This window comes from Alternaria hordeiaustralica (genome assembly GCF_023758085.1).
Source record: "Alternaria hordeiaustralica strain BMP 2776 chromosome Unknown scaffold_28, whole genome shotgun sequence".
Taxonomy (NCBI): Eukaryota; Fungi; Ascomycota; class Dothideomycetes; order Pleosporales; family Pleosporaceae; genus Alternaria; species Alternaria hordeiaustralica.
This window is the reverse complement of record NW_026056800.1, coordinates 240,780-265,112: the sequence shown is the minus strand read 5'-3', so window position 1 is coordinate 265,112 and position 24,333 is coordinate 240,780. Positions and strand designations below refer to the sequence as shown.

The window sequence follows — 24,333 nt, the reverse complement described above, 5'->3', positions numbered from 1 at the left end:
GAGGTATCGCTACATTCCCAACTCTTCAAACGCCGTCAACACCTACTCATTGCGTATAAATCACCATCTACATGTTCGCCAACAAGTACTTCAAACCAGCCCACATCTCCTCACCACTGGGCAAGATCTGCGCAGCGGGCAGGACGAATCCGTAGTTGCCGGTGTCCCTTAGCTCCACGGTCATGGAGTAGTTTGCCTTGGCAACCTCGAAGGCGTAGTCCACTGAGTCGCCGCTGACCTGGTAGATAGTGTTGCAAATAGGTCCACCTGTAAATGTAGTTCCGTGCACAGCCTTGACAGCGGCGATGGCGCCCTTGGTAAGGGAAGCATACTTCGAGGAGTTGGGGACGACACCAGAGCATGTGTATCCGTACGGGTACATCCAAAGCTGGCTGTAGGCGTGGATATCCATGTACAGCGCGATTCCGCGGCCGGCGGCTAGGCTGTCGAGTTGGGCCTTGAGCAGCTTAGTCTCTACACCGTCGCCTGCAGAGGGACCCTTGTAATCTTGTGCGCAGGGGGAGGTCGATGCGCCTTGGGGTAGGTCCCAGTGGGAAGGCCAGTTGCGGTTGATGTCGCGGCCTACGCAAGACGCCGAGGGAGTGGTCTGGCGGTTCTTGCGCCATAAGCGGTCGGCTGATTGGGTGTATGCGAAGCCATCTGGGTTCACGATGGGGAAGATGTAGAAGTCGTACGAGTTCTTGAATCCAGCCGTGGTGGAGTCGGTAGATGTGAGGAGCTGGTACGCAGCGTACTCAACGACCATTGTCGTGATCCACTCTCGTGCGTGGACTGTGCCGTGCCATACTACCGCTCTCTTCGATCCTTTGCCGCCGTTGCCCCAGATGTGGATACCCTTGATGTCGCGGCCTTCAACCGATTTGCCAGCAGAGACTACTTCAGCGTTCTTTGGGTACGCCGCGGCAAGGTCCGTGATCCATTGCATATGATCGGCAATCGAGTGGTACGCGTTGAACCAGGAGGCACTTGGTGCTGCACCGGCTGATCATCGTTAGCACAAGTTTTAGATCTCCCCTGGAGTCTACGTTGCCGCTAGATCTTGAACTCTGCGAAATCGCAAGACAATGTAGACTCCTGGCTTGTTTTTCCTTGCAAGAAATGTATCCAACGTACCGGCATATATGCTGACAGTCTGCTCGTCTGCGATCGAACGGCCAAGATTGTCGTGCATGACCTTGGTCTATCCAGTTGTTAGTGTCAAGAAACGATCGTAGCTACGAGGCCACATACTGTCAAAAAGTTAGTTAAACATTCTCAAAAGTACTCGTGGCGGCTGCTTTACCCTCTATATCCTTCGTAGACGTCTCGAAGTCCTTGACTGCCGAAGGTGGCACCATAACGTCGACCACATCACTAGATGTTGGCTTGCCCTTCCACAAGTCAAGTGAAAGCTTGCTCATGACATCGTCGATTTTGGCAGCGTTGGCACCGACATTGACGCGGTACACCTTCCAGTCATCGTAGTTGACCTTCTTTGTGTTGACGGTGGCCGCAGACGCTAAGCCTAAAGAAGCAAGGGCGATGTTGAGGAGCTTCATGGTATGTGAGGATGAAGGAGAAGCGTGAGGGAAGACTCCAGATGAAGGCACCGACTATGCTACCTATATATTCAGTGGTAGACCAGATGATATCGCGCAGCCCTGCTCTATACCGGCACTAAAAGGTTAGCCCCGGCTCCTCCAATGCAGATGCGGAAGGTCGTCAAAGATCCCCAGATTCGCGCCGACCCGGTCGCTAGCACCATGAACGGAAGGAACGAAACAGGTGGCTGCAGACTACATTAGTATGAAAACGAAAGTTTGGGAGATCCGTAGGGTGGTGTAGACTCCCAAATCATTGTTTTTTGGTCTCTGATTTGGATGGGGCCGACAAATCAGCGTCATCATGTACTCAACCAACCAAAGAACAAAGTAATCGCAATCGAATCACCACATAACGAGCGTGACCACAACAAGATCCTTGAATCGGGTGCTGCTAAATTCGAGATAGAGACGATCATAAAATCACCTATGCGCGACCATTCGTTGACGGTGAACCTTGGCGTTTACGTGCCTACTGGTTTAGGCAGTTCGCTGACTATGGCGGTTTGGTCCCCTGCTGATCCGTCTAGGCGCATGATGCTTGGGTCGCCTTCGAGCTTATCGTGGCCTTGGGATATTAATTACCATCGCAATGGAAACAGCTTCCTGGGCGAGCCTTTGCTCCGTGGGAGATTAATGCCAGTCGGGCAGGTGGGCTGCGGGGGCGCTACTGCTACTGAATGCGGTGTGTTTGTTGTAGAGTATGAGTGATCAGCTGGTGAACTGTTTGACCGATCCCACATCATGGTTGTGTGTTGAGCCATTAAGTCATGTGTAACGAGACGGAAAGGTTGTGGAGGAACCGTGAAGCGTTCCGAGGTTCGCTGTGGCGGGGCGGGGGTGCACGTGTTGTCTTGGCGGCGATCATGGCAGCACGCCAAGCTGGGAACAAACTGAACACCCTGGAGTCTACATTAACGTTAGGTCATCTACTTTAAAAGCTCTTGTCTTGATGTAGTCTACAGACCTGTTTATCTTTTTCTTGTTTGACGTGGCAACGCCATGGAGCGCAATGATCGTTCGTGTTTCTGTCCGGCACATTCCAAGGTTGCTTCATACATGGTTCAAAGCCAGAAACACAGCCAAATTTACTTCACCAATTCACGAATCTGCGGTTACGCAATTGCATGAACAATGAGATTATTCATGTAGAGAACCTCGTGGAGGTGCAACAGTAAGACGCGCGCCCTACTCCGTCCGCTCCTCCCAGCTCTAGCGGGTAGACCAACCAAGAACGTGCCATACTGAACGAATCGCTATGGCCTTTGTTGTGTTCGTTCCAAGATTCGCCAAAGAATGGTTGTGGGCAACATAAGGTACACGCGAAACTTGGTAGAGCCACTGCAAAACCTGGACATGATCTTGGCTACCTATGTAATTGTCACTCGTCGTCGCATTTCTTCCATACAACCCTCTTTCCATCTTCCTCAGACCCCGTCAACACACGATCCCACATCTTCGCCATGTCATCGCTACGTATGAACGCCGCGTGCGTGTTATCGACTTACGCACAGATAGTCATACGGCCGACACCTTCACAAGAGAACAGCGTAAAGGCTTTCCACACCTTCTACATGCTGGTACCACTGTGCTTGTGGACCGTATACTGCCAAGAGCGCTTGGTCAATTTGATCGTAGGAGAAAGACAAGGTGGGATAATGACGAACTTGAAACACTTTGTCGCATGGTGGTTGGTGTACTACCTGGTATACTTCATGGCGTGGAGCCCGACGCTGCTTTATATATACTTGCCCGTTTTGTCTGAGTTAGGTGTTAGATGGTCTATTTGACCTTCTTTCGGACCTCAAGCGGCTGCGGAAACCGCATTGGTGCTTTCCGACAGCATTCCCGTATAGCCAACCGGTTACTCCCTCTTCAGTCCGACCTTACCCGCCTTCCTCAATCCCACGACAGCGATCATCATACAAACGACCATGTACCCGAACATAAGCCAATAGCTCGCCCTATACCCCTTCAACACAGCCACATCATCCTGGCTCTCAAACGCGTCCCCACCACCCCCATCACCATGGCCACCAGTACCCGTACTCCCGCTCTTAACCTGCACCCCCAGCGCAACAACCTGGCAACTACCCATACCCAAACTCATACCAAACTGCGCCACGGTATTGAACACAGCACCAGCCAGCGCCTGCGTCTTCTCCGGGAAGTTGTCACTCACGATTATGAGACCAACGGTGAACAAGACATCGGCGCTGAACGGGGCGAACATCTGCGCCCAGAAAGCGAGTTTCCAGTAGCTCCACGTTGGTGGCATGACGGCCATTAGGAGAGGCGAGATGGCGCAGATCAAGGCGGAGCCGGCGACGAGCCAGCGGGCAGGAATGCGGTGGACGAACAGACCGACGGATATTTGGATTAGGACGCCGGCTAGGAGGTTGGGGAGGAGGTAGAGGGATGTTGCTAGCATGGAGGCGTGTTGGACTTCTTGGAAACTGGGCTTGGAGTTAGACATCGACTTCTGCCATGTTGCGCAACAGGATGGTGGATGGTGATACATACTATAGACTGGAGAAGAGCTCAATGGAGTTCATGACGCCGTAAGAAAGTGCGACCATGATGCATGTGCTGGCAAAGGGGAGACTGTTCCACAGCTTGTTCGGTACTAGGGCTGTTTTTCCACGTCGCCCACGGTAGTGCATCCAGGCTGGGAAGGCGCAGAGAAGGAGGATGCTGATAGTGAGAAGCGAGGCCGTCTCGGCTGAGCGAATGCTTGTCAGGTCGGCGCTGATGATACTGCTTGCTATTAGCTTTTGTTGAGTACGGGGGAAAAGGGAACTCATACGCAAGGACATAGGCAAGAATAGCCAGTCCACCACTAGATATCATACCACCAACCCAATCAATCTCCCTAACAACCTTCTTCCAAAGCGCAACCACACCATCCTGATTCTGAGAAGGGAGTTTGGGAAGCGTCCAGATCGCAGCCACGGCCACTGCCAACGTACACCCTCCAGTCACGTAGAACCCCAACCGCCATCCCGCTCTTTCGATCATAACACCACTCAGCACTAGTCCAACAGCAAACCCGAGTGGCTGACTGAACCCCAAACACGCAAACCCAAGATTCCTCGCTCTCCCAGACGGCACAGCACCAGTAATGATGGCAACAGAAGCAGGCAAATGCAATGCAAGTGCCACACCTTGGAGAGCCCGGAACGCAACAAGCTGCCCGCCGGTCTGCGCGAACCCGCATGCTAGCGTGAAGACACCAAGGAAGGTGATGCCAGTGAGCTCCACGGATCTAGCACCGACGATATCGGCTACAGAACCAGCGATGAGTAGTGCGGCGCCGGATGTAAGACCATAGACGGAAGAGGGCCATAGGTAGAGAGAGCGTTCGAGGGCGATGGAACGTGCGATTGAGGGGAGACCGACTGTGATGATGCCGTTGGTAAAGCTGGCTATGAAGCCGACGAAGGAGGGGGTGAAGATTGTAAGGAAGGTGCGCAGGGTGGATGATTTTGTGACAGATGGCGTGGCGGATAATTCGCTGTCGGATACACAGTGACCGTAATTCGAGACTTCCTGCGATGGCCGTGGTGGATGATAGATAGGTTTCATGGATGTGGTCTTGGGTGTTGGCTGGAGCTCGAAGACCGAAGTCGCTGTTTGTGTCTGCGTCGCCATCTTTCAACCTTTTCAGCAGAACATGAACGTACAATTGTTCCGGTTTTAGAGAGAAAAGAAGGTCTTGAGAAGACTATAATGCTCATCATTTTTTAACAGGTTCGTTGAAAACTATGGTAGAAGAAATTCTTTCGTGACTAGCTTCACGCCCTACGACGGGCAACATGTCAAAAGTCAGGGTCCACCATTTGAGTCGAGAACTTCGATCATTGAGAGAAGCATGGAGAGGAAAATGTATTCATTGTCAGCTGTCAGTGATGCAGTCGCATCCATTGAGGTTGAGCGCATGGCGTTCACGGGTCGCCAAGGCTTTCCTGGAGTGTGCTTCGGATGCAGGTACAGGAGAAGGGACGACGGCGCTAAAGTTTTGCTGAGCTTACGACGGTTACTACGGTGCTACGGTATGCGCAAGACATGAGACTAGTCCGGGGATGTGGCCTTCCCGCAAAGGCGTGATGCAGGGCGCTGCAAGCCCTTTATGGGGCTCTTCGCGAAGGCGATCGTTGGCGCGCATGGCCTCACCGCCGACTCCATTTCTACGCGTCGCGTCAAAAAGCGGTAAAGAAAAAGAGGACAATTGTTGAGAGGGTGTGCTGTACCGTATGAACTAGACAGGTTTCTAATCAATCGCGGGACGCCGCGTGGCATTCAACTGGATTGAAGTTGGTGGCCGTGCTGTTGCTGCATCAACGACTTTGTTTGGGTGACGTCGGCTCGCGTCCCCAACCTCGTCCTAACCTCCTGCATTTGCCCACCAGCCACCCGCACCCAACACGCTTCAGACCAAAAGTTAACGGGAGCCACGCTTCCACGCTCCAAACCCCACACTGCACATTGCTACCAACACTACAGAATACTCTCTGACTACTTTCTGCCAGTTGCATTCGCTGTTCGACCCGCTATAATCGACCTGCACCTGCGAAAACACCACCACCACCCTCTCGCCTACCATGGCGCCCCATCCCGACATTGCCGCCGACGAGCGGGCACTCTCGCCCATGGCCGTGAATGCTCTGCAGCTGGCCAAGTCAATGGTCAAGCGTGACCAACCTGAACCATACAAGAACCTCGCCTCAGCAGGCGCACGCCCACCCAACGACCTTTCCGGACCGGGCTTCCAGGCTCTGTTTGCTCTCATCGGTGTCGGTCTCGCCCTTGGAGCTATCTGGTTCTTCTTCTGGGCTAAGAACGGTGGCTTCAAGTGGCGCGACAACGACTGGGAGGACTACAAGTCAACGGTGCTGAGACGCAAGGGACCCGACGGCAAGACTCTCTCCAACGCAACCAAGAGCACCAAGCTCGGCGGTGGCAGTGTTGTCCACGGCGGTAGCTACTTCGGCGAACAGAGCGAGCTTAACTACACGGATGAGTCTGGTACCAGTGTCGACCCCAACGAATACCGCGACGCCGAGAGGGGCGAGGGCGGCCTTCGTGGCGGAGACGGACGAAGGCACAAGAAGCACCGCCGCGATCACACCAACGACTACAAAGACCCTGAGCTCCGCAAGTACCGCGAGGAGAAGGCTGCCCGTGTTGGTGGCCTCAACCGCGTTGGCGATGGCATGTACACCGACTACTCCGGCTCTCAACCCTCTGAGGTCGGTGGCTCCCAGGTCTCTAGTAACGCACCGCTTGTAAAGAAGGACGCCAAGGAAGTCAAGGACCCCAAGAAGGAAGCCAAAGCCAAGGAGATGCGCGCAAGGGAACGCATGCGCAAGGCCAAAGCCGCTGAAAAGGAAGCTGCTAAGAAGGAAGCCGCTGAAGCCAAAGCCCGCAAGGAAGAACAAAAGGCAGAGGCCAAGCGCGCAAAGGAAGAGCAGAAGAAGTCCAAGAAGCACGGCACACCCTCTGAGGCTCCCGAAATGGCTGAAGTCACCCGTCCCATGATCGAGTACCGTTCCCCCGAGAGTGACTACACCCGCGCCTACACTGAGTACACCGCCCCCTCTGAAGCCGGCACACCAACACGCGCTCCCACAAGGAGCAAGGCCCCGTCTGGACCTCGCCGTGCTCCTCCTTCCGCAGCCTACTCATTCACCACCGGCGACGACGACACCGCAACCGTCTACACCGGCGTCTCTACCTCTGACTTCGCCAAGCCGCCTCCTCCAAAGGCCGCCCCCAAGACCGAGCGCAGCGCCCCCTCCGAAGTCACCGAGTCAAGCTACTACTCCGACTACCGTCCCAACGCCGACAAGTCCCTCTACTCAGACCCCAACAAGCACGCGCCCCGCTCCCGCTCAGCCCGCCCATCCCAGGACCGCCCCTCCCAAGACCGCACCTCGCGCTCCGGCCGCCCAACCTCTGAGTCTCGTCCCCGCCCCTCAGGCTCGCGTTCGCGTCCTACCTCCGAGTCGCCTCGCAAGCAACACCGCACTTCGCGCCCTGCTCCCCCGGCATCTGACATCTTCACCACTACCAACGGTGATTCTCAGGGCCACATGAGCTACCCGTGCCACATCCCCGGTCTTAGCCAGGCGGGCAGTGTGCACCCCATGGAGAGCGTGTCTCAAGTCGGTGTCCCGACTAACGCGAGGAGGGAGAGGGGCGGCAGAGATGTCATGGATGGCTACCGTCGTGGTGGCGTCCGTGCCGTTGGACGAAGGGACAGTTTGAGCGACAGCGACTAGACTCGTCCGCTCTCGTCTTCTTTCTCTTTGGTAGTATGATTCGGCATTGCATACCCCCTTCTTGGCGTTACTTGGGCTTTTTATTGATAGAGCGACTTGATCTTTCTTTGAACCTCAGGGTTTCAACTTTGTACAGCGAGCGCGATGAGAGATTGATGTTATGGATTGGATGTACAGACTTTGGAAAGGGTATACCAATGATGGATGGAACGACGATGGAGGTCTCCGAACGAATGAAGGTTAATGACCTTGTATGTAGCAACACTCACAAAGCAATACATGATGACACGGAAGTCACGATAATCAAAGACATTCTCTCCCCATGCTTCCACATTATACATATTCGTGACGTGCATCGACCATCAACCTCGATCTCACTCAAAGTTCAGCACAGCACAGCGGATATAGGCAAAAGTCTCAGTCGAACGAAAAGGGTATATCACATTACTCTGTCCACTTCTTCCGTCGCAGAAAAACGAACTAGTAACTAGACTACAACGCTAGAGCTTGCTTGCTGGCATAAGAACAAAAGCGGAATCCAGTCGGGCTAATCCTGAGAAAACGCAAGAGCAGATATAGAGAGACAAGAGACTGAGACTGGTTCATAGCTACATACATAGGCATTACCTCGTTGGTTTTCCGATCTTCCTTTCCTTCCTTTCCTTCCTTTCCGTGGTTCGTGGGCCAGATCAACTGGCCTTGCTTGTGGGTGGTGAGTGATGGGTAGTGTATTTGAGATGATAGTGATGGGGTTGTGTAGGGGTGGTTGATCGTTATGATTGTGGTGGTGGGGGTGTGCTGATGACATATTGGTGTCGTGTCGTAGCGAATGTGCTATGTTGTGATGTGTTGAGAGTATGGTGAAAATATGGAGATATGAGAAGCAAGCTTCTTCAACCAATAGTCTACAACTCATCTCGCACAGCCTTGGTAGCTTGAGTAGCGGCGCTGGAGATACTACTGACAGCTTCCTCGGCGCCACCAGAAGCAGCCGCGTACATGGAGGCAATACGGCTGTTGGCGGCGGCTACGGCGTCGGCGATGCGGCTGTTTGCAGACTCCATGGCTCCTTGTTCAGGTCCGTAGACGGCAGAACTGGCTGCCGAAGAAATGTAGGCTGCGTTCTCACTAGCAGCAGAGGCAACGTACTCGGCGTTGACGCTGGCTACAGACGAGATTGAGCTGTATACACCACCGGCACTGCTTGTGGCTGAGGCGACGTAGTCGGCTGCTGTAGGCGTGCCGAAGATGGCTTCGCTGATAGCAGCTTGGGCGGATGCCGCGGCCGACGAAAAGCTATCTTGAGCTGATTGTGTTCCGTAGAGCTTCTCGCTCACCTGAGACTGAATGGATGAGTAGGCGCTCGCAACTGACTCGCTGGCCTGCTCAGCGGCACCCTTGGGCGTTCCGTAAAGAGCGACAGAGGCACTCTCAACCGCGAGATCCAAAGACGCGCTAGCCTGGCTCAGGACATCTTCGATCATGGCCGGGGGAGTAAAGACGGCGCTGACGACTGACGAAGCAGAAGCATACGCGTCAGCAGCCGCGTCGGTGACAGCATCGTAACTGTCGCCCGCGTACGAACTAGCAGCGTTGATACCTTCACTGGCATAGGACTGGGCAGAAGCCATGGCTGCGGGCAGACCCGTGGAGTAAGCGGAGGCGAAGCGGTTCATGACGCTCTCGGTGAAGTCAGGCTCCTTGCCAATGACAAGCTCTGAGATAAGAGCCTGAACCTCGGCATATTGTGCAGCAGCGGCAGCGGTAGCCTACGTGTACAAAGTCAGTAAATTTCTCAAATGCAGTTTATTCATCGGACGGAGTTCTTACCTGAGCACCGTAAGAGCCAGCTTGAGAGTATACAGACTCTGCCCATGGTGTAGGCTGGCCGTAGACCTGGCTACTGGCCTGAGCAATGAGTGCTTCCCAGTTCTGGCTGACTTGGGAGGCAACCGACTCAGTCCAGGGGGTTTCTGAACCGATGACACCAGAGCTAACCTGGGAAGCGGCAGACTCAGCGGCAGCTTGGGCGTTGGCGACAGCCGACTGTGCTGAACCAGACACGTACGACGCGGCAGACTCGGCCGATCCAGATGCAGCAGACGCAGCAGAAGCGGCTGATGCGGAGGCGACCGAAGCCAAAGACTCAATGGTACCTTGCTGGGGACCGTATACAGCGCTCGATGCAGCATCAGTAAACTCGGAATAACGGGCGTGCGCAAGGCCCACAGCTTCGTAGTACTGTCGGCGAGCGCTGTCGGCGACACCGGTGGATTGAGCTGCGGCAAACTGAGCAGAAGCCTGGCTGAGGCCTTCAGCGAGGCGAGATGATGCGATGGAGGAGACCGACTCGAAGTAACCCTGAGTGGGACCGGCAGCGTAACTCTTCACTGATTCAGTGTATTGCATAGCATTCGACAACCTCTCACTAGCGACTGCGAGGGAGTCAGAGTAGGCCTTCTCAAAGTAAGAAAGCATGGTTTGGTGCGCAGGCTGGGGCTCTCCAGAGATCAGAAGAGACATCTGGGCCTTCGCATTCTCGAACTGCTTGCTCGCAGCGCTGACAGCGTCGTTGTATCGCGAGTTTGCCTCGACCTGTACAGTCTTAATTATGGCTGTAGGCGTTGGGGTACCGTAGATCGCGTATGATGCTGCAGTCACAGCTTGAGCATACTTGTCGGCAATGACGCTGGTCGCACTCTCAACAGCCGGTTGCTCGGTACCATACAGCACGCTTGATGCAGCGGCAAGAGCACTTGCGTACTGCTCGCTTGCGATCGACGAGGCAGACTCGACAGTACCTTGCGTCTTGGCAGGACCGAGAAGCGCTTCGCTGACTGCTCGGCTCATCTCAGCTGCTCGGTCGCCAGCGTCGGCAACCACGCTCTGCACTTTGCTGGAATAGGTGTCGACAACTTCGTCGTCGTCTTCCAGCGGCTCGTCAAGTACAGGTTCGCGGGCTTCAGCGATGATTTGCGCATTGGCTCCGCCCCAGACCTTCTTAGGCGATTCGTAGGCTGCGGAGGCCTTCGATGCGGTGTCATCGATAACTTCAGACGCCTTGGATGAAGCTTGAGATAGGAGGCTCTCGGATGAGGGTTCACCATAGATAGCCTCAGACGCTTGAGACGAAACCTCAGATGCAGCTTGCTGGACAGAAGATGCCACACTCTCAGCGAGTGGGGTAGAGCTACCTGATACGGCCTCAGAGACCTGCGATGATGCTTTGGATGCTGCCTCCTTGACAGACGATGCGATACTCTCGGTAAGAGGTGTTGAGCTACCTTGAACAGCTTCGGACGCCTGTGAAGAGACATCGGAGTACATGTCCTTGGCAGACGATGCGATACTCTCAGCAAGCGGTGTCGAGCTGCCTTGGATTGCTTCGGCAATCTGGGACGATGCACCCTCAACGTTATCCACGACTTGTTGGGCAGCCTTGCGGACACGAGGTGCGAAGACCTTGTCAGAGAAATCGTCGCTAGCATCGCCGGCCCAGATCTTAGACTTGGAAACATCCTTCAAGCGTACTAGCTCGGCGACCATGTCCGACGCAATGGCCATGGCCTTGTCTTCAAGCTTCTTGGACTCTTCGTGGGCGACGCGGAGGCCTTCATGCCTGTTGCCAACGGCTTCGACTTCGGCCTGCCATTCATTGAGCGTGTTCCTCAGCTTGTGGTAGTTCTGCCAGTCCTTGTACGTGACGCCATCAGTCCACGCCCATCGCATGCCGACTTCTTGGAGGCCGAGGCTGTGGATCTTCTCAAGTACTTCGACAGTGCTCCTGACAGCAGCTTGTACCAGGGAGTCAGTCTCTTGATCGTATGATGCTTTCCAGACACGGATGTCTTGAGCGCGCTCCTTGACAGTGAGACCGAACTCGCGGGTCTTGGCGCCGCAGTCCTCGTAGGCAGCCTCAAGATCCGTGTCTGAAGCATCCTCTGGAAGAGATTGAATAGTCTTCTTGATATAGCTCTTCAGCTTAGCAATAGTCGCGTCGGCAGTCTCCTCTAGCTTAACGACCAGAGCCTGACCATGTCCATTGACGGCATTGTCGACCTGTCGCTTTGTAATTTCTGCAACGCGTACCTCGAGGTCTTCAGAACCCTTGTCTGCGGCTGTAGCGAACTTGGTCTGCCAGTCGCGGAGATCCTGGTTGAGCTTCTCTTGTAGTTCGGCGCCTGTAAGCTTCGGCTCAGAGGGCTTGACTTTGGTTGGCTTTGCTTCCAGTTCGTTGGAGGCTGTGCTGGCTGATTCGCTGCCAAAGAACTCATCAAGAACACCCCAGCCAGATCCCTCGGTAGAGCTGGGAGGGACGATAGAGGCGGAGGAACTTGCGATGGTGGGAGTGTCCTTGGTAGACTGAGAAGGGAGACTTGTCTCAACATCGACGGCGGAGACGACAGACTCGATCTTCTGCTGGTCCCTGTAGCGGCCTAGACGCTCAGAGATACGGACCAACTGGGGCTCGACGTTGTCTCCGTATAGCACGCGCAGCTGAGGCCACACAGTGCGGAGGAGGAAGGCCCAGGTGGCATCCTTTGCGGTGTGGACATGGGGATAGACGATGTCGACGAGGACGTGGTGGCCGTATGCGTGACCCTGTTGGAGGTAGGGCTTGGAGCGCTCGTAGGCCGGGAGCAGTGTCAGGTGGTAGATCTCTTCGGAGCTAGTCCTGAGGTCGTTGTAGTACGGGGCAGCAGCATCAGTCGCCTTCTTGACATGAGGGCCGAGGTACACGTCGTACTGGCCCTTGATTTGCTTTTGGGCATTCTGCAGCTGGGGCTGGACAGACTTCTCGTACTGGGCCTCTGCATACTTCCTGGCATGCTCAACCCTGTGTGCGCCGTAGGTGGCGTAGTTGTCCTGGGCGAATGTGGTTATGGGCGTCGTGTATGGCTTGACCTTTTCAATCTGCGGGGCGACGTAGGTCTCGTAGTAGGGGTCGACATAGGGCGCAGCGAAGGACCGGGTCTGCAGGTAGGGTTTGCACACGCGTGGAGAGTCGTGGTTGAGCTGGTGCAGCGATGTGGGACACCGGAAGAGGAAGGTGATGATGAGATACCACGTGGAGAGTCTCGCAACCATGCTCGTGAAGGCGCCCACGAGACTCCGCCTGGGCTTCCGCGAGCGAGCCGACCGCGAGGTGAGCTGCGTCTTCTCCGCGTGGCCGTTGGCGGTGCCATTGGCGGACCCGTTCAGGCTGCCATTTTGTTTGGACTTGGTCGCCCTTCCGTTGGCCTGGGCGGCCATGCTCGCGTGTGGTGGACGATGAAGCGGTGACGCTGTGTGGCTGACCAGCTTCTGCGGGTGCGTATTAGTGGTACTGCCGCAGCAAGTCGGGGTCTGGCTACGTACAAAAATCAGCGACAGGCGGCAGCGTCTGGGTTGTTGATGTCTCTTGAATAATGGCGATGGCTGCTCGAAGTAACTTGTCTGTTAGCGCTGGGGGGACGACAACCGAGCTGCAGCAGTGATGTAATTGCACGTGCGGACGCGGGAACACGATAGCAAGATCAAGGTTTGGACATGCGATAGGCGGTAGGCAGCGCACAATTACGCGATAGGGCGCGAGAGATGACAGAGGAAATAGAGTCTGTCTGTCGCGATTTCCCAGTCCCAGACAGTTCGATGCCTCAGGCTGCCCCTGCGGTTCGCGTCGTCTCATGTGGGGCTGGATGCCTTCACCCGTGCTGTAGGACCCTGTGACGCTGATCAAGCACCGAAGACACGCCATGCATGTGCAAATCCGATCGCTTGTCCCAGGTACCAGACTAAATAATTAATTGTCCCTACACGTGCACTAAGTGTGGCTAGGTGCCATCGCTCTGCCAGGGGCCCGGGGTGCTCGACTGCCAAGACCGAGACTGTCTGGCGGCGGCGACATCACCACTTCCGTCGCCAGAGCTGCTGCACGCAACCACGGTTCCGGCCGCATCCACCCTTGTGCGCTTTCCCCCAGGTCTATTCACGTCCCTAATTCCCTGCATCTGCATTGTCCTCCACCGCGCAGCACTGCACGCCCGTCCTCTTCACGCCGCTCCCTCGCTGCGATTCCGATGCCTACTTGAGATCGACTTGTGCGGCATCTGCCCGAACCCGAACCATATCTTCCGATTCGATACAACACCCCTCTTACCGCGTGTATACTTTTAATCCCCCTCCACCATGACCACCGATGCCGAGCCCCTCACCGCGGGGCTCTTCGACGATGCCTCCGCGCACGACAGCGCCCCCCAGACTTCCGACGAGCGAGCCATGGACAAAGACGAAGCCGACACCTGCCGGATATGTCGCGGGGAAGGCACCGCCGAGGAGCCTCTGTTCTTTCCCTGCAAGTGCAGCGGTAGCATCAAATACGTCCACCAAGAATGCCTGATGGAATGGCTGTCCCACACCCAGAAGAAGCACTGCGAACTGTGCAAGACATCCTTCCGCTTCACCAAACTATACCACCCCGGCATGCCGAATCGCATACCCACGACCGTCTTCGTACGCCGCGCCGCTCTCCACGTACTCAACATGTTCACAACCTGGTGCCGAGGGGTCCTGGTGGGCGCCGTCTGGCTCTTCCTACTACCCTGGTGCATGCGCGTCGTATGGCGCAGCCTGTTCTGGGTCGGCGATGGTGGCTGGTCACAAGACATGTTTGCCGACACACCTGAGACGTCAGTAATGCCCGCGACTGGTAGAGGACTGGCCCCTAGCGATATCGACTTGATACGCTCCGCACTCGATACCGCCAAGAGCAGCAACTCGACTGTGCATGTGGCAAGTACCGTCGGGCCCATGAAGATAACATATACTCCAAACAATTCCACGACTAGCGAATCCATCCTCTGGACCTATGCCAAACGAGTCTTCTTCGGGGTCCCGTTCCCCTTTTCCCAGCTTGCACAACCCGACAGAATAACTACTCACGTATCTGTCGTTGACAAGAACGGCACCGTTTCCAATACTACCTCAGACCATCTCGGTATTCGCAGTCCGTCGCTTCTCTCCGATGTCCCCTTCTTCAACTGGTTCCAGTCTCAAAGCGCCAATCGCTTTATTGTTGACGTGATAGAGGGCCAGATCATCACTCTACTCGTTGTCGTGGCGTTCATCCTTGTCTTCCTGATTCGAGAGTGGGTGGTCCAGCAACAACCTGTCATCAATATGGTTGCCCTCGGTGACAATGTTGCTGCGCAGAGGGCTGCCATTATAGAAGAGGAGGCTCTCGTTGACAACGTGGTCGTTGACGAGGGCGAGCTGGAAGACGCTCTAGATGCTTTGGATGCTGAAGTGGCTGGGGAGGCCGCGGATGTGGAAGAAGCTCATGAACCTGAAAATGCTGACCAAAACGAGCCAATTGCCCCTGGAGACTTCACTCGCGAAAATGATGAGCCCGAGGCTGCTGAACCTACGATACGCCGCGTTCGCCGGTCTTCCTCGCTCCGCCGAGAACGCGACGAGCTTGTTCGCAACATAGTACGCGAAGGCCTCTCGGGTGATTTGAGGTCAATGATGCAATCGGATGAGCTTGTGGATGCCTATGACGATGGATTTCCATCCCAGAGCTTTAACGAGGCTATCGAGCGGGCAATGATGGAAGACGGCGAGGCTAGCAGCTCAAGCTTTCCTGCAAGAACCTCGTCACTCCACCAACCTTCAGGCGTAGCGCCAGATCTTGAAGGTTCCGAGTCGTCTTCATCTTCGCACAGACCAAACATGCCAGCACGCGATAGATCCTTCATCGCGACAGAGATTCGTCGCGGCCTAGAAGAGGGTAATACATGGTCTTTCGAGAACGTACCACAATCGTCAGCTTCGAACGAGGAAAGTCCTGAAAACGTACCTGAATCGTGGGAAGACGATGACAACGCAGACCGAAGAGCCGATCAAGGACCCGAGGCTGCATCGGATCACGAACCGGGTAGCGAGCACAGCAGTGGAAGCTGGCAGCAAGTCCCTGAGGCTGTAGAAGATGACTCCGACCAAGCGCTGGAAGGAGAACATGTTCACGACAAGGGTAAAGCTAAGGCTGTCGACGCCAGTGTGGAGGATAATCTACCCGAGTCAACGTCTTCTGCACAAAGCAGTTCTACTCATCTAGACAACTCAATTACGGTCGATACTACGATTGAAGTCGACAACAGCAGTAGCCAACCTGACCAAGACTCAACCGCCCGCGAAGATCAGGAGCATTCTGAAGTGGGTCAGCAAGACCCGGACGATCAGCCTGCGGTTCCAGCCAACGCACAACCAGCAGCGCCTCAACCTCCACAAAATCCAGTGAACCAAGTATTGGACTGGATGTTTGGAGACATAGCCCCGATGGCTCAACCTGCCGAAGAGGGAGGCAACGATGAGCATATCGTGCGCGATCTGGCAGACGAAGCGCCTTTTGTGCCCTTCTTAGGGAACGAGCCGCGGGATCATGGCAATGCTGCGCCCCAAGATCCTGAAGTTGCTGCTGCTGCTGCACAAGCTGGCATAGATGTCAACGACCAGGAAGCGATTGAAGACGCTGAAGACCTGGAAGGTATACTTGAGCTCATTGGTATGCAAGGGCCTATTGTCGGTCTTTTCCAGAACGCCCTGTTCAGTGCCGTGCTGATCACCTGCACATTGGCGTGCGCTGTATGGGTTCCTTATCTCTGGGGTAAATTCGTCATCATAATGGTGGGAAGTCCTATCGAACTCCTCAAAATTCCTCTACAGGCGGTCGCTGCAGTGACGGACTTCATAGTCGACGTCACGCTCTTCCTCGTAGCTGGTACGACGTACTGGAGTTCTTATGCCATCTCCAGTCTGGTCAAGCTGTGTTCCTTGGGGAAACTGTCTCAAACCATGGATGGTCCACTCCGTGCAGTATCTACGCCAGCATACTCCCTTGCAGAGAGTGCTATGGTTCGTATTGGCAAGATGTTCATGGATTCGCCATTATCTTCTCAGCCCAGCTACACCCAATTCACGCTCAACGCACACGCTTCACTACGAAGCCTGCAGAACACGACCTCATTTGCGCTCAATGAAACGAGCAGCTTTGCAAACGCCATCATCGAGGAAATTTCAGCAGATTCGCTGCCCAAGCTTGTGCTGAGGGTCCTTGGACGCCTTCCCTCGTTAATTCAAGATATCTTTACGACTACCTACGGCCAGTGCAGTTCTCTGCTCTCATGGCTTTGGACGGCCAAGTCGTACAAGATCACCATTGATCTAGACTCGAATAGCAGCACCGCTGCAGCATATACTGCATTGGAGCGATGGACGGCCAGTGACCGCCTGATTGCAATACTTGCTGGCTATGGGTTCTTCGCTTTTCTTGGTGCGATATATCTCAGGCGCGGCACACCTTTCAGCTCGTCACAGCAAGGACAAAGGATCGAACGCATTCTTTCTGATATACTACAACAAGCCGGAGGTGTGCTCAAGGTGATCCTTATCATTAGTATCGAGATGTTGGCATTTCCGCTGTACTGCGGGCTGCTTCTCGACTTGGCCATGCTCCCACTATTCCAGAACGCTACGCTGTACAACCGGTGGCAATTCGCGAGAGAGAGTCCTTGGACATCTGGATTCGTGCATTGGTTTATCGGAACCTGCTACATGTTCCACTTCGCGCTCTTTGTGTCCATGTGCCGCAAGATCATGCGCAAGGGTGTGCTTTACTTCATCCGCGACCCAGATGATCCGACCTTCCATCCTGTTCGGGACGTCCTAGAGCGTAGCGTTACGACTCAACTTCGCAAGATCGCCTTCAGCGCTCTTGTGTATGGAGCACTCGTTATTGTATGCCTCGGTGGTGTCGTATGGACCTTGAGTCGTGCTACTACCAACGTGTTGCCAATTCACTGGACTACCGAAGCACCATCGCTGGAATTTCCGCTCGACCTTCTCTTTTACAACTTCCTCACGCCGGTCATCATCAAATTCTACAAGCCTAGCGAGGGTCTGCATACCATCTACAAATGGTGCTTCCAGAAGTGCGCTGGGTTCCTTCGCCTGTCAAACTTCCTCTTCGGCGACAAGGTACCTGCGCAAGAAGGCGATGATGGTCGATACGTTCGTGCGCCCGCTTCCGATCAAGCTCGTATCCCCAAGGGCCAACCCGTCTTCGTCGAAGTCGACCGCGACAACGTGCGCAAAGATGGAGAGAATGAGGGCGGAGTGCACAACTCTGATCTCGTGTCAATGGTATTCATCCCACCATGGTTCCGCGTGCGCATTCTCTGCTTCATCGTCACGATATGGATCTTCATGGGTCTATCAGGAGTAAGCGTAACGATCCTACCCCTCCTCTTCGGCCGCTACCTCTTCTCGCTCTTCCTCCCACCGACCGTTGAGATGAACGACATCCACGCGTTCTCCCTCGGTGTCTACACGCTCGCCAGCATCGGCTACTCCGCCTACCACGCCTTCAAGTTCATCTCGTCGCTCAATCGATCCATCCCAGATCCCATGTCCACACTCCACACCATCGCAGCAACCACCTCCCGCGTCGGCGGGCGAGCCCTCCGCTTCTCGTATGTCTGGGCAACCCTCATCTTCGCCATCCCCTTCCTCTTCGCTGTCCTTCTAGAACTTTACTTCCTCATGCCCTTGCACGCCTACCTCGGCCCCAAGGAACCCCACGTCGTCCACGTCATCCAAGACTGGACTCTCGGGTTCCTCTACTCTCGTCTCGCCGCACGCCTCGTCTTCGCGAACCGCAATTCCCGGCCTGCACGTGCGTTCAAAGCTGTCATCAGAGATGGCTGGCTCTACCCCAACGCCAAGATCGCTACACGCTGTTTCCTCATCCCCGTGCTCGCGCTCTTCCTCGTCGCTATTGCCGTTCCATCCAGTCTGGCATTTGTCACGAGTCGAACGCTATACCGGAATGCGAATGAAGCGACGAAGAGCTTACTGTGGCGCTTCAGCTTCCCGGCTGTGGGACTTGCTTTGGTGGTTATGTGGGCTTCGTCGGCGGTTGTCAGGCTGCTTGTGAGATGGAGGTTGGTGGTGAGAGATGAGGTTTATCTTATAGGAGAGAGGCTGCACAACTTTGGGGAGAGGAAAGCGCCTGTTCAGCCTGCGTCTGCTGCTACTCCTGCGGTGGGCGTTGAGGGTGTTGATGTCGGCACGCAGACTGCTTAGTTTCGTGGGTTCGTCGGTAGGGATGTTGTTGGTTTGGGTGTAAGAGTGGAATTGCTGCATATCCTTTTCATTATGCATTTGCTTTCACTGGGTGGATTAGAAGACATGTCAGTCGTTTTGTCAGCGGGCTAGCCAGATAGCCAGTTAGCATGAATCTCACGCTACTCATCCTTGTTACATTCATCTATACTACTGCCCTGTGAATTTGATCTTCTGTCCATTGGTCTATCGATTAATGTCGTGGTCAACTACGCATGATGTTCACTTATCACGCTACTCCACAACCGCCTTCCTAGCACGAACTCCGATCCGAAGCCTTCGACTGCCACCCTCCCTCAGCAATAAGAACCTTACCAAGAGCTCTACTAATCCGAAGAAGATGCCTATCGCGCCCTCTTCCCGCAACAAGAGAAACACCAACAGGCATGCCATTCATTCCCATAAAAGCAGGTATGTGCACCACCGGCACATGCAGACCCTGGATAAAAGTCAAACTCGTTTTTATCTACCACCTGTGACATGTCAACTTACCGTCCACAGCGTATTGAATACCGGACTCCCCATATCCCCAAGTCCCATCGGCGCCTCATCTACAGCACTCGGCGCGATGATGACGGGATACTTGGCTGCTGTCGCGTCGAATGCGGTCCGCAGATGAGCGAGTTTGTCCAGTGCTTCCCTTTTCTTTTTTTCTGCCTCAGCGTGTTTAGAGTGGTTCTCTACTAGATTCCGGATCGAGATGTCCAAATCACCCTTGTGCGAACGGTATTCTTCGCGGAAAGCAAGTGCGGCCTCAGCGTCGATGATCGCGTTTTGAGAGCGTGTTAGAGTGTCTGCGTCACCAAAGACATCCGGTAGAGACACTTCTTCGACTTGGACGCCGTGGTTTTGCAGTATCACAGCTGTTTTCTGCATGGCATGTATAGTACCAGGTCCGGCGTGGGACCACATTGGTGTCTTGACAAGAGCGACTGAGATATCTCCCAAGCATACTTTCTTCGGGTGCTCGTCGTCAGGAAGGGAAAAGACGTCTGCTAGTAACTGCAGATCCGCTATGCTACGAGCGAAGAAGCCGATAGTATCGAATGTAGAAGAAACGATTCTTTGGCCCGAGGTTGAGATGGCGTTGTACGTGGGTTTCATGGCGAATGTCCCACAGAAGGCTGCTGGTCGTATGATGCTGCCGCCTGTCTGGACGCCCAAGGCAAGCGGAATCTGCATATCGACTACGGCGGCGGCGGATCCGCATGAGGAGCCGCCTGGGGTTCGAGACGGGTCGTGGGGATTGGTGGTCGGAGGTCCTGAGTTGGTGATGGTGAACTCAGTTGTTGTTGTCTTGCCTGTGGAGGACGTCAGGCATTATTTATCGGAAAGGTGGATTGACTAGCCGAATATTAAGGCTCCTGCAGCTCGCAGAATCGCAACAGCCGATGAGTCGAAGCCAGATTGATGTCCTTTGTATATTGGAGAGCCGTATTGGGTGGGCATGTCTGGGGCTTGTCAACATCTGGCATGCAAAAGACTGTACCTTACGACCTTTCGTGTTCATAACATCTTTTATGCCTATGGCCATCCCATGCAGCGGTCTTCTCTGATCTTCTGGTATCTGATCTAGTTCTCGAGCTTGGCGTAGAACAAGCTCATGATCTGGCCTTTGCTCAGATCGAGTGATGTTTACATGCAGAGAAAGACTCACCTAGATGGGCCCATGCCTTTACGATATCGTCCCGGTCGCGGATGCGGTCGAGGAGAGATTGCGCATAGGTCTCGACTGTGATGGCATTGGCTTTAAGCAGTTCCAGTGCTTCCACTGCGGTCAGAGTATGTAATGCAGGGGATGTTGACATAGTTGGCGGGTTTTGGAAAAAGTGTAGCCTAGAAGGTGGTAGAGTACGGAAAGATGGACGAGTATCTACGATAGCGTGCATAGCTGTCACGTATGCAAGGGGGGATGCTGAACTCGCTAACGATGCAGATTGATGTTTGCACTCAAGAAACGACATAGCCCATTGCAGATTTGAGATTTTTTGTATTGCTTTCTTCCCATAGCGCCGTTTCTGATGCAAATTGTACAGTAATACATGGTATACACACACGCGACCGTCGTTCCCGGCGGGGTCCGTCTAGAAACCCGGAGGATTGAGTCGTTGACTGACTCTTGTCCACTTTGGCACCTCTGTTAAATGTCAGCGATCGCAAGCACGATGTTTCTCCCTACTACCAGAGTTTCCGAGTCTTTTCCTGTCGCTACAGCGCCGTGTCCAAATGCACAAGAAGCATGCAACTTACTGTGTATTCCCTTTCGATACCTCTTCACCTTACGGTCGAAGACGGTGTATTTGTCCTTGGGCAGCATCTCTGCCTCGGTCGGCATCTCCATCTTCCAGCGCTCCACCTTCTTCATGCTCTGTCCCATGCGTCGTAGTGCGTTATCGATTGTGCCGACCACAGTGTCAACGTGCCGTAGGCGCTCGCGTTGCCTGTACTTCTGGTGTCTGGATAGCCGCCATGGTATTTTCCTATAGCTTTGTCAGCACGGGCTGCCAGATATCGAGTCGCAACTGATAGAAGGTGCATCGGAGCGGGAATTGTGATGGCGACGACGAGCAATTGCGCGCGGATGACAATTCGGGGAATGTAGGGAGTCGCACCATAATAGACCGCCCGATAGCGGGTTTGTGAGGCGGAATGGACCGAACATGGTGAGGTGCTGGGGTTGGCGATGCTGGGTTGCGCAATCGAAGTCGCGATATTCTTCGAAAGGCACTCCCGCGGACTTTCTTGGCGGACATGCCGATTAGCGTGGGGAAGCTCACCAACACACCCCACACGCTGCACAGCTAAACCCCAAGCTACACTTACGACGATACGAATTACGAACCCTGGCGCCTTTATTTTCGAAATCAGTAAGAGCAGAAAGACTGTACTGGGCTAGATTACGTATCCTCGCCTGAGCCGCACGGCGCACGCCAAACACTCCACACGTATACCGACCGACTTCCCCATACTTCGCCATGTCGTACACATTCTCCATCCTATCACCTCTCGATGTCCCCCTCTTCACGCACGACTTCGGTACCTCACGTAGCGGCGGCACCGGTGTCGCGAACTATACCCCCGCCGAGCGCGCCCTCGTCCCCTTCATCCTGCATTCGTCACTCGATATCGTTGAAGAAGTACAATGGGGCCCTTCTACATCCAGTGGCTCCGCGCCCATGTATCTCAAGCATATCGACAAATACCAGAACTGCTTCGTGTCGTGCTGGATCACTGGCGGTAACACACGCTTCCTTTTGCTCACAAGACCGCGGGATGAAAGTCTGGGGCTGACGAGTGGAGGTGCTGGAGGCGCGAGAGGAAGTCTGGCTGGAGGGAGAGCTGCTTTGGGAGGAGGTGCTGGTTTATACAACCCCAGCAGCCCAGCCACGGAAGAAGCTGTTAAGAACTTCATGGTCGACGTATACGAGGCATGGGTCAAGACTATCATGAATCCTTTTTTTGCTGTGGGCAATGGCGAAGTCATCAAGAGCCCGGTGTTTAGGCAGAGAGTTGCGACTGCTGCAAAGAAATATCTATGAAGGGAGAGAAAGCATCACAGAACCACCGATTCAAGAATGGAGACGACCACAGGCGCGAGGACCCATCTTATACCCGAGAGCATGGTGAACGGCACAAGAGCAGTGCAGGTTATTGCGATCTGATTGGAGAGTCTCGACCAGACGACTACTGAAAGGTCTCACTTCCACTTCGCAGCGACGCAAATCTGAGACAAGGAAGGCAGCAACGGAAGCCTTCGAGCTAGTTGCGAGCCTTTGCACTGAGCAGGTGTATGGCTACTCATGCCCGCGAGGCTATTAGACCTAGCCGAAGTCGACCTCGCGCTTTGTATGGGTCATGATAATTGGGAACAGGAGGATCGATATCCTGAGAGTCGATGCGATGGAGTCTCTGTCGCGCACGCATCTTTTGATAAGCACTGTACTGGACTAATATATCGCATTGGGCTTGCGCGCAGCCAATCCCTCTCTATATAGCATCCTAGGTCACAAACAGCTACTAGGTCAAAAGTGGATACTCGTCGTTTGCGTCTCGGCGTTCCGTTTACCTATTATTCAAGGCACCCTACCTGCAAGCCTAAGCCATGAACATAGAGGTCTTACATTACTTACGCATCCTCAAAACTGTGGTCACCATGAGTTACGCCTTTACCTTGGTCCCGTTTGTAATCGCGCAGATCTCTCACTCACCTTCACCTTGTCCAAGCTGGTATGTCACCACTCCATGTACCCACCTTCTCCCGCTCGCAACGAAATCTCTTACCTCACAGTATTTAATATCTTTGCCTTGACTTCAGCGCGTTGCGACTCTCAGCATGGCATCAAAACCCCCCGAGGTCAGTGCTGCAGACAAACAGTGGCTCACTTTCCGACAAAAGCACGACGCTGAACTTAAGGGCTTTCAACGATACGCGACGGAGGCCTTTGCCAAATTTCAGGACAATGTCAACAAGGAGCGAGCGAATATTCTCGCAAAACACCAGAAAGAAGAGGAAGAGTTCTGGAGCAAGGCAAAGGCGGCAGCAAATAGGGAAAAGAAAAAGGTTGGTAACACGGCTGTCGGGTCTGAGACGGGTGTCCAGAGTCAGGCGGATCGTCGTTCAGCTGCTGCACCACCGAGAGCTGCTCCCACCATCAAGAAGACGCCGGCGCCCAGAGCCAAAGCACCATCCATATCCAAGCCAGCGAGCAACACAACCACACCGGTAGCAGGACTTAGGAATAAGAAGGCCGCTGTCACGATCATTGATCTTTGTTCCGACGAGGATGACGATGAACTAGTATTACTCAAGGAGAAACCTGCTTTACAGATAGCCGGGCAAGAGCCCATCGCGAAAGACCCTCCCGGCTTGTCTGGCAATATCGGAAATGCGGTAAGTCGGCAAATCCTAAAAACGTTCTTGTCCTAAGACTAACGCATATAGAATAAGTCAGAGCCAGAACATTTGAAGCGTAAACACAGTGTCTTCACTCAGCAACCCTCACACCCACTTATACAACCGCCTGCGCTATGTACAAGTAACAGTAACACTTCTGGTGTGCACGTCTCGAACTCCGTCGCCTCTCAGCATGCGCCGGCAGCTGTTCTCAGTACACAACGGAACCTGGTCGGGGGCGTGGGTTTTGGCAACTGGGCGAATGTGCCTCGCATGCCAGATACTCGTCGGGAAACAACGTTCAATCCTGGAGGTAGACCATTATCGGCCTCCTCTCCGTGGGCTACCCCCACAATCTCTGCTTCACAAGGCCTACAGTCGACGAGCAGTTTCGCTT

At 54.3% G+C, this 24,333-nt stretch overlaps 8 protein-coding genes across 8 annotated transcripts; 4 read left to right on the top strand and 4 right to left on the bottom strand.

Moving 5' to 3' along the window:
• Nucleotides 1–67: 67 nt before the first annotated feature.
• On the bottom strand, nucleotides 68–1,559 carry J4E84_009410 (uncharacterized protein; the record flags this gene model as incomplete). Its single annotated transcript, XM_049391972.1, has 2 exons — nucleotides 68–1,002; nucleotides 1,304–1,559. 2 exons carry the CDS (start codon nucleotides 1,557–1,559, stop codon nucleotides 68–70), a joined length of 1,191 nt encoding a protein of 396 aa, XP_049240373.1.
• A 1,906-nt stretch (nucleotides 1,560–3,465) lies between these two features.
• Nucleotides 3,466–5,186, bottom strand: J4E84_009409 (uncharacterized protein; the record flags this gene model as incomplete). Its single annotated transcript, XM_049391971.1, has 3 exons — nucleotides 3,466–4,025; nucleotides 4,132–4,358; nucleotides 4,408–5,186. The coding sequence occupies 3 exons, from the start codon at nucleotides 5,184–5,186 to the stop codon at nucleotides 3,466–3,468; spliced, it is 1,566 nt and encodes a 521-aa protein (XP_049240372.1).
• Nucleotides 5,187–6,202: 1,016 nt separating this feature from the next.
• Nucleotides 6,203–7,882, top strand: J4E84_009408 (uncharacterized protein; the record flags this gene model as incomplete). Its single annotated transcript, XM_049391970.1, has 1 exon — nucleotides 6,203–7,882. The coding sequence occupies one exon, from the start codon at nucleotides 6,203–6,205 to the stop codon at nucleotides 7,880–7,882; it is 1,680 nt and encodes a 559-aa protein (XP_049240371.1).
• Nucleotides 7,883–8,787: 905 nt separating this feature from the next.
• On the bottom strand, nucleotides 8,788–13,135 carry J4E84_009407 (uncharacterized protein; the record flags this gene model as incomplete). Its single annotated transcript, XM_049391969.1, has 2 exons — nucleotides 8,788–9,651; nucleotides 9,713–13,135. 2 exons carry the CDS (start codon nucleotides 13,133–13,135, stop codon nucleotides 8,788–8,790), a joined length of 4,287 nt encoding a protein of 1,428 aa, XP_049240370.1.
• A 915-nt stretch (nucleotides 13,136–14,050) lies between these two features.
• J4E84_009406 (uncharacterized protein) lies at nucleotides 14,051–19,003 on the top strand (the record flags this gene model as incomplete). The annotated part of the gene is made up of 1 exon (XM_049391968.1): nucleotides 14,051–19,003. One exon carries the CDS (start codon nucleotides 14,051–14,053, stop codon nucleotides 19,001–19,003), a length of 4,953 nt encoding a protein of 1,650 aa, XP_049240369.1.
• Nucleotides 19,004–19,192: 189 nt separating this feature from the next.
• On the bottom strand, nucleotides 19,193–21,704 carry J4E84_009405 (uncharacterized protein; the record flags this gene model as incomplete). The annotated part of the gene is made up of 5 exons (XM_049391967.1): nucleotides 19,193–19,228; nucleotides 19,535–20,343; nucleotides 20,700–20,813; nucleotides 21,293–21,522; nucleotides 21,655–21,704. 5 exons carry the CDS (start codon nucleotides 21,702–21,704, stop codon nucleotides 19,193–19,195), a joined length of 1,239 nt encoding a protein of 412 aa, XP_049240368.1.
• Nucleotides 21,705–22,017: 313 nt separating this feature from the next.
• Nucleotides 22,018–22,581, top strand: J4E84_009404 (uncharacterized protein; the record flags this gene model as incomplete). The annotated part of the gene is made up of 1 exon (XM_049391966.1): nucleotides 22,018–22,581. The coding sequence occupies one exon, from the start codon at nucleotides 22,018–22,020 to the stop codon at nucleotides 22,579–22,581; it is 564 nt and encodes a 187-aa protein (XP_049240367.1).
• Nucleotides 22,582–23,375: 794 nt separating this feature from the next.
• On the top strand, nucleotides 23,376–23,969 carry J4E84_009403 (uncharacterized protein; the record flags this gene model as incomplete). The annotated part of the gene is made up of 1 exon (XM_049391965.1): nucleotides 23,376–23,969. One exon carries the CDS (start codon nucleotides 23,376–23,378, stop codon nucleotides 23,967–23,969), a length of 594 nt encoding a protein of 197 aa, XP_049240366.1.
• Nucleotides 23,970–24,333: the final 364 nt, after the last annotated feature.